This window comes from Coptis chinensis, unplaced genomic scaffold, assembly GCF_015680905.1.
Source record: "Coptis chinensis isolate HL-2020 unplaced genomic scaffold, ASM1568090v1 utg11830_pilon_pilon, whole genome shotgun sequence".
Lineage (NCBI taxonomy): Eukaryota > Viridiplantae > Streptophyta > Magnoliopsida > Ranunculales > Ranunculaceae > Coptis > Coptis chinensis.
This window is the reverse complement of record NW_028238097.1, coordinates 46,442-53,888: the sequence shown is the minus strand read 5'-3', so window position 1 is coordinate 53,888 and position 7,447 is coordinate 46,442. Positions and strand designations below refer to the sequence as shown.

The window sequence follows — 7,447 nt, the reverse complement described above, 5'->3', positions numbered from 1 at the left end:
ATATTTTGCTTTACATCAATTTGGAAAACAATGATGTTACTAATTTTGAGTTTTTTTAGACAACTTAGTCAATATATTGATTCAAAGGTCCATTCTCAGCCATGAATGTTTGGTTACAAATAAATCATTTTTGGCTAAATAGTTTGGTTTTTGGTTTTGGCAAGAGTTTGTTATTGGTTACGCATCCTGTTAATATTGAGAACCATATTACCAACACTTTGCATTGTTACCTTTCAGATTCGAAGGTGCGATCCAACATTTAGGAATGGAAAATCCAGCTCCTATTGCGAGCCTTTTTGAAGAAGAACTAGGGGTCTTACATGGTAAAACTTTCTTTGGAAATTTTAAATAATTTATCAATTGGTTGACCTTACTATCATAAAACAGGGGAAAATGTAAGAGGAAAGTTGTTTTAAAAAAATGCGTCCCGAGAGTTGAAGTGAAAAGCGACAATAAGTGAATTTGAAGGCATATGGGGTGTTGGTTGAAATATAGAAACCAAGTAACGATTGAAACAAAGGAGAAGAGACAATGGATTTCGTGTGTTTATAGTACGTTTTTTCTTTCGAGAGATTTGCATGGTAGTAATAGTGTTAGTATCTACACTTATGTGATTTTACTATGCAAAACAACTACATTATTGCTCTTATGGTGATTTCCATGGAAATGGCATGCTTCCCTCTTTTCTTTTTCATTTTCAAATTTACGTTTTTGTAGTTTTGTAAACTATGTTTGAGATTCAAAACTTGATTATACATGAACTTTTGAGTTGAATATATAGGGGCAACAAAAGGAATTGAATATTGGAAGGAGAGTATTGCAGGAATATGTGTTTCTATGCCTTGCTCAGATAAACAAGGCATGTTTACTTTTTCATGGGGTTTTCACTTTTTTGTCTTGGTAGAAAAAAAATGATTATTTGGGGTTTTGTATGCATGAGGCTTCTCTACTAACTTTGTTGTAATGTTTTTATGCGTTGGTCAAACTGTCGAACTGTCCTTTCAATTGCCTGGTTTCAACCTTCTCACTTTCAAGTTTCACTACCTTCAGATTCCGATATCACTCCATCTCTAGCATTCGGTGATACTGTTAGGTCGAGCTGGAATGGCCACAACCTTCTCAATAACACCTTAATTATTCTCAAAATAGTAACTAAAAATTCAAAAAACAATCATGTGGGGAGTTCTCATTTCTCAAACTACGAAATGTGGTTAAGAAAGACTTTCCATCTGACCAAATTGGTGAACTGTTCACTTTACATAACTGATCTAAGCATTCTATGCTGAGTTTGTCAATCCATTTTTGTGTTGTACAGTTGTTTCCCTATCATGTATAGTACTTATGATCCCTTTTGAACGACATTCTTTTGAAATATTTAAATGTTAGAATTTAATTTATTAAATTGGAATATATAACTTAAATCGACCAGACTTTTGTTCATTGGTGTTGGTTATTATTATTTTTTAATTGGCTATCTTCTTATTTATTTATTTTTCTTTACAATTTGATGGTTTGGAATTAAAGATTTTTTGTCAGCTATGTTTGATGCAGAAGAGGTTTGGTTCAGTGCTCTGAAGTGTCGTCGAAGATGGAAATGAAGGAAGGATGTTCTTATAAGAAGAACTTTACACTATGGTAAATTGTTTTCGTCTTACCTTTTTTTTTTTTTTTTATTTGAGAAGTTGTTTTTTGTCGGCGTTAGTTCGAGGACTTATGAACATGGTTTGCCTTAAGTGAATATCAAAAGTATGTATACTGTTTAATTAAATGTATATTGTTTGAAGAAATGCCAATATATTGCTAGAAAACAACTGCATCCGTGAGTATATTGTTTGAAGAAATGCCAATATATTGCTAGAACACAACTGCATTCGTGAGTATTAAACTCGGGGTATTACATGATTCTAAAGATCGCTACAACATGTTTAGCAAGATTGATGCCAAGACACCAAACTATGTATAAATCAAACTATCTTGCGAGTATCAACATGATATTAAGTTTATCTTACAAAATTAATATTATTCTTGATACTTAGTTATCTGTCAGAGTGGGTAAGTGCTGAACTAATTGATTATCGAAAAAAAAAAAAAAAAAAAAGTGCTTAACTAATTGAGTTGTCTGGTGGCAATCGGTTACACCAATATTGAAGTTATTTGAAAACAGTTGAGAATCAGTGGCAAATAATAACTTTTCCTTTTCATTTCCTGCTACATATGCCTTATACTCTATACAAGTGCAAACCTTTGCTAAGAGGTACTTACTTGCCAAGTTTGTTATGGTTGTTTGCAAGGATTACGTCATTGCCCTTTTTTTCATTTCATACGGTTGATTTAATATTGTTCTTTTTATTGATTTTGCTACTGTTTACTATATTCTATAATTTGTTAATGGGTACCAAAACACTCTTTCACAAAGCAAAGTCTCTTAATTGAAGCTGCAATAACTTCTTCGTTCATAGTTGGTGGTGGTACATACCATTATAGTCCTGCCCACACTTTGGAGTTCTGCCCTTAATCTGCTTTGTTTTATTAGATTTACATTGTTTGCATTTATCAAAAGATGCATATAATAGTATTAATTTAATTTCCCTTTTTTTGTGTGCTACTTTTGTTAATCTTTATCTATGAAGATCTCAACTTTGTTTTTGTATTGGAGTTTTTCAGAAAGACATATGGAGTGGGGAATGTGAGAAATAAAGCTGGTGGTGGTACATACCATTATAGTCCTGCCCACACTTTGGAGTTCTGCCCTTAATCTGCTTTGTTTTATTAGATTCACATTGTTTGCATTTATCAAAAGATGCATATAATAGTATTGATTTAATTTCCCTTTTTTGTGTGCTACTTTTGTTAATCTTTATCTATGAAGATCTCGATTTTGTTTTTGTATTGGTAGTTTTTTTGAGAAAAGACATATGGAGTGGGGAATGTGAGAAATAAAGTTGGTGGTGATACATACCAATATAGTCTTGCCCACACTTTGGAGTTCTGCCCTTAATCTGCTTTGTTTTATTAGATTCACATTGTCTGCATTTATCAAAAGATACATATAATAGTATTGATTTCCCTTTTTTGTGTGCTACTTTTGTTAATCTTTATCTATGAAGATCTCAATTTTGTTTTTGTATTGGTAGTTTTTCATAAAGACACCTGGAGTGGTAGTTTTTAAAAAATAAAGGCCATTAGCCTACAACTGTTTTTCAAAATTTTAAAAGTTGTGTTAGCCTATAGCTAAGTAACAATTTTAATACTTCTGCGAGTGCATGCTTTATAGCCTTGAAGCTCCTCTCCGAGAGTTTTGAGAATTAGGTAAATATATAGTCGATGACAACCCTTGGCTTGGATATTGTAAGTGACAGTTTGATCGCGTTGATTCTTTTGTAGTCAGATGTAAAATTTGTAGAAAAAAATATTTTTAGTGGGAGAGAAGAAGAGGATCTGTGTTGAAGAGAGACACGTGTACCACTAGAAAACCCACTCCCCAAAACTTGCGTATCAGTTTAATTTTATTATTCTCATCTTCCATTTTAGCTCCATAGTTTAATTTCTCAATTACTCCTCCATTAATTTCATTCCCCCGCCTAATCGTCTTCCCCAATCCAAGGTAGCATTTTATCTCCATCTCTCTCGCTGACCAACTCAATTGAAGAAAAACCACACAATGGAAGCCGCCAATTAGAAAAAGAAATGTTGACTATCCTCCTCATTTTTTTTGAATCTAAAAGAAATGTTTTTTGATTGTTTATTATGCCTATATGGTTGAAATTTTGTTATGTTACAAAGGATCAACTTTGAATGCATCTTTTTTTTTAGGTTCTCTCAAGATCAGGTGAGTTCCTATTTTATTTTCAACGTTAATCTCTCATTCTCTACTTCAATATTTTAATTTCCAATATATTTTCCTATTTTTTGTAACAAGTTCTTCTTTCTTAGAAAAGTCAATTGGATATCTCAAGGAGACGACATGAGCAGGTTTCATATGACAGGTTTAATTAATATTCCTGCTGGAAAATATGCGTATCTCATGAATGCTTATTGTTCTAACTAATTCCTTATTGTTTTGATTTTCGTTCTATCTCATTGTTTTTTTTTTTTGTTAGATTGCAAGTTCATAAAACATTTAATCAACTCTGGGTTCATTCATGGCATGTAATGGGTGAAAGCTCTTTTTATCCAGCGATCAAAACCAGTTGGGAATACCACCGAAAATCACATATTTTTAGTGTAACCCTAGAGGAATACCAAAGTTCAACAATTCTGCAATGCTTCGATAATTGGTAAGGGTTTTGGATATTTACAATACACATCGTTGCCATATTCACTTAGTATTCGCTTCACTTGCAAGTTACAGCTCTATGTAATTCCACGTGATCTAGCAAAATCCTTAAATATGGTGGGTGCTTCCTTGAGAAATTGCTTAATTTGATTGGTTAATTTCAAAATATTGATTGACCAAGCTTAGAAGAGTAGTGTATTACTTTCGGCAGAAATAGGTATTAGATATATAAATGGTTGTTGCATAACCAGTATGTTGCCGCTGATTAGGATATCTATTTTAGAAACACGTCAAACACACAAAATAAAGGAGGTGTTTTGTTAGGGGAGTAGATGGAAGTGTCAAATGTGGAAGTATAGTAGTGGTAAATGACATTGCTCGAAGAGAAAAGTTTAATTTCATATCATTCATAATATGAGTTTACTATGCTTACGTATGCTTAGTTGCTAACTGCTATTGTATGTGTTTTATGTAGGAAACTAAGAGTGAAGAGATCAATTAAGGTACTAACTATAAGTAACAAGGTTGTTGATATACCACCTTACAGTATTCATGGGAAGTATGGTGGAAGCCAATCAAGGGCTCTCCACACACTAGGTATCTCTATTTTAGAAATACATCAATTCTATCGCATTTGAATCCATATTTCCATGTTTAGTAGCATAGCAGCTGAAATGTTATTTTTATTCATTTTTAGTTATGTAGTAGTTGGTCTTTATTTTTCTAATTGGCTCTGAATACGGGAAATCATGATGGTTTAACTCAATGTCTAGCAGGATTGACAACTCAATGTACATATCCCTCCTCTCTCTCATTTATTCTTCTTGTTAATGAAATATGAATAGCTTAACTTAAGCAGTACCATTTATTGAGAGAAAGAATCAATATATGGGTATTTAAAATAGAGTGGAAAATTATTGGTTTGAATCAATATTCGTTTGAATCACTCAGGTGCTTTTGTTGAGCTATTTCTTTGATACTTTGTATACTTGATATAAGTTATTAGTTGATTCATGGTTTTTCTGGTCATTGTTGACACCGTTATATCAATATGTATTTCCATTAGATTTAAATTTCTAATATATGAGTATTTCTATTGCTTGATATCTAGGTTTTGTGTGAAAAAAAACAACGAAGAATAGCTACACTATTAGATTTGTGATTGGTTCAATAATAGTTTTGTTGGGTCATTTGAATTGCAGATGACACAGATAAACTCTTGGTGTTTTTAAGATGAGTTTTTTAGGCCGTGATTCTGAATTCAGTAGATTCTTCTCTAAGTTGAGTCATTTCGATTGAGTTTAAAGTTGACCCTAACTGCTTGGGTTTTCATAATGCTATTGTCAAACAATCGCTAATGAACTATTGAGATCATAAATGATTTCGAAGCTCTTCCATGGCAATGTTGGAACTCATTACCTATTTGGAAGACTAGAAGTGATCTATACATATTGTGTAGGAAAGCAAAGTTGTTGATTATCTAACTAGACATGCAATCTTATCAATGACTATGTTCTAGCTTTTTATAAAGAGACAATGTATTTGCTCTGTTTGTTAAACGCTTTGTTGAATATGGTCCGGGTAGGAGATGAAGCACCTTAAACCGAATGTGTCAAGAATTTTATGTTGTAATTAATGTAATAAGTATTACTGTTGTAATACCTACTTTCTTCTCAATGCCCATGAAGAGCAAATTAAGTTAGAAAAAAAAATTAGCTTCTATTTTACTCTTTATGACATAAATGCGGAAATTTCATAGCCATTCGTGCCGAAGGCACGGGTAATACCTAGTATAATATAGACTCTAAAGTCTAAACCATGTACGTACAGGATCAAAAGAGGGCTATAAGAATACTCAAGGAGATGGTGAAGGAAAGATTTTACTCCGATAAGAAGCATGGCGATTTTCTTGATGTTGTCATTGAAGAGATGAAGAAAGACGCTCCCCTTTTCAATGTAGAAAGTGCTGCTTACTTTGTCTTTACAGTTCTTTTTGCCAGCTTTGAGACAGTTTCCTTGGGTATAACTTTAGCAATTAAGTTTCTTTCAGAACACCCTTCAGTGTTGAAGGATTTAACGGTTCGTGCCGCTCAAATCATCCTCTCACTCTACGCACTCTTTTGTAGTATTTTGATTGATAGTGTCTTGCTCTAATTTCGTTTTTGGTTTTTGGTTTATTTTAGATGAGCATGAAGAGATTCTCAAGAAGAGGGAAAATGTGGGTTCTCGACTAACGTGGAATGAATACAAGTCTATGACATTCACTTCTCACGTTAGTGTAGCAATTTTCACACCTTCATATTCAAATTAATGCAATCCAACACGGCCTGGTTTTAAAAAAGATTCATATTCTTTTGTATTGCAGATTATTGATGAAACACTTAGGCTCGGCAACATAGTCCCCTTGGTTTTCAGAAGAGCTACAAGAGATACACAAATAGACGGTAAGGTTCGAAGCAGCTTATATTTAATCTAAACATCTTGCCTCAAGATACCATCGAGCTCCTAGGGAACACAGTGCAGCACATATCAAATTCAATCATAACGAAAAAAAAATAAAAAATAAAATCGATCATAACCAAGTATTCTATAATCGGATCAATTTTCTCATTTCACAGGATATACAATTCCAGCTGGCTGGACAATCATGGTTTGCCCTCCAGCCCTTCACCTTAACCCTGAAAAGTATGAGGACACCCTTGCCTTCAACCCATGGCGATGGAAGGTATGTGGCTTATACATCTAGCCTTCCTTTATCCAACTACCTTAAGACAGGATTCGTTTGAATTAATTTCTCTGTATTTAATAATCATTATTCCGTACCAAAATACAGGGACAAGGATCAAATACAGCTTCTAAGAATTTCATGGCTTTTGGTGGAGGAATGAGATTATGTGCGGGTGCAGAATTTGCAAAGTTGCAAATGTCAGTTGTGTTGGAGTTATCCCTCACATGAGGAGAGAAACTGGAGCCGACGTAAACGGGCGAGAATTCGAGGCATCGAGCGCTTCTCGAGATAAGGCGACTTCGCTTTCGAGTTCGAGTAACAACAAGCGACCAGCTCAAAGGCCAAAGTGGCCGCCAGGCCGGCTTCAGTCTTGCCAGCGAGCGCCAGAGTGAAGCGCCAGCGCTTCAGTCTATTTTTCGTGGGCTTTGCTACAGTACCCGCGA

The 7,447-nt window shown here is 34.0% G+C and overlaps 1 protein-coding gene across 1 annotated transcript; it reads left to right on the top strand.

Annotated features, from left to right (window-relative positions):
* The first annotated feature begins 6,094 nt into the window (after window positions 1-6,094).
* Window positions 6,095-7,232, top strand: LOC147474211 (cytochrome P450 87A3-like). The gene is made up of 5 exons (XM_086586496.1): window positions 6,095-6,296; window positions 6,460-6,548; window positions 6,642-6,720; window positions 6,895-7,001; window positions 7,110-7,232. Exons 1-5 carry the CDS (start codon window positions 6,095-6,097, stop codon window positions 7,230-7,232), a joined length of 600 nt encoding a protein of 199 aa, XP_086442622.1.
* The last annotated feature ends 215 nt before the right edge of the window (window positions 7,233-7,447 follow it).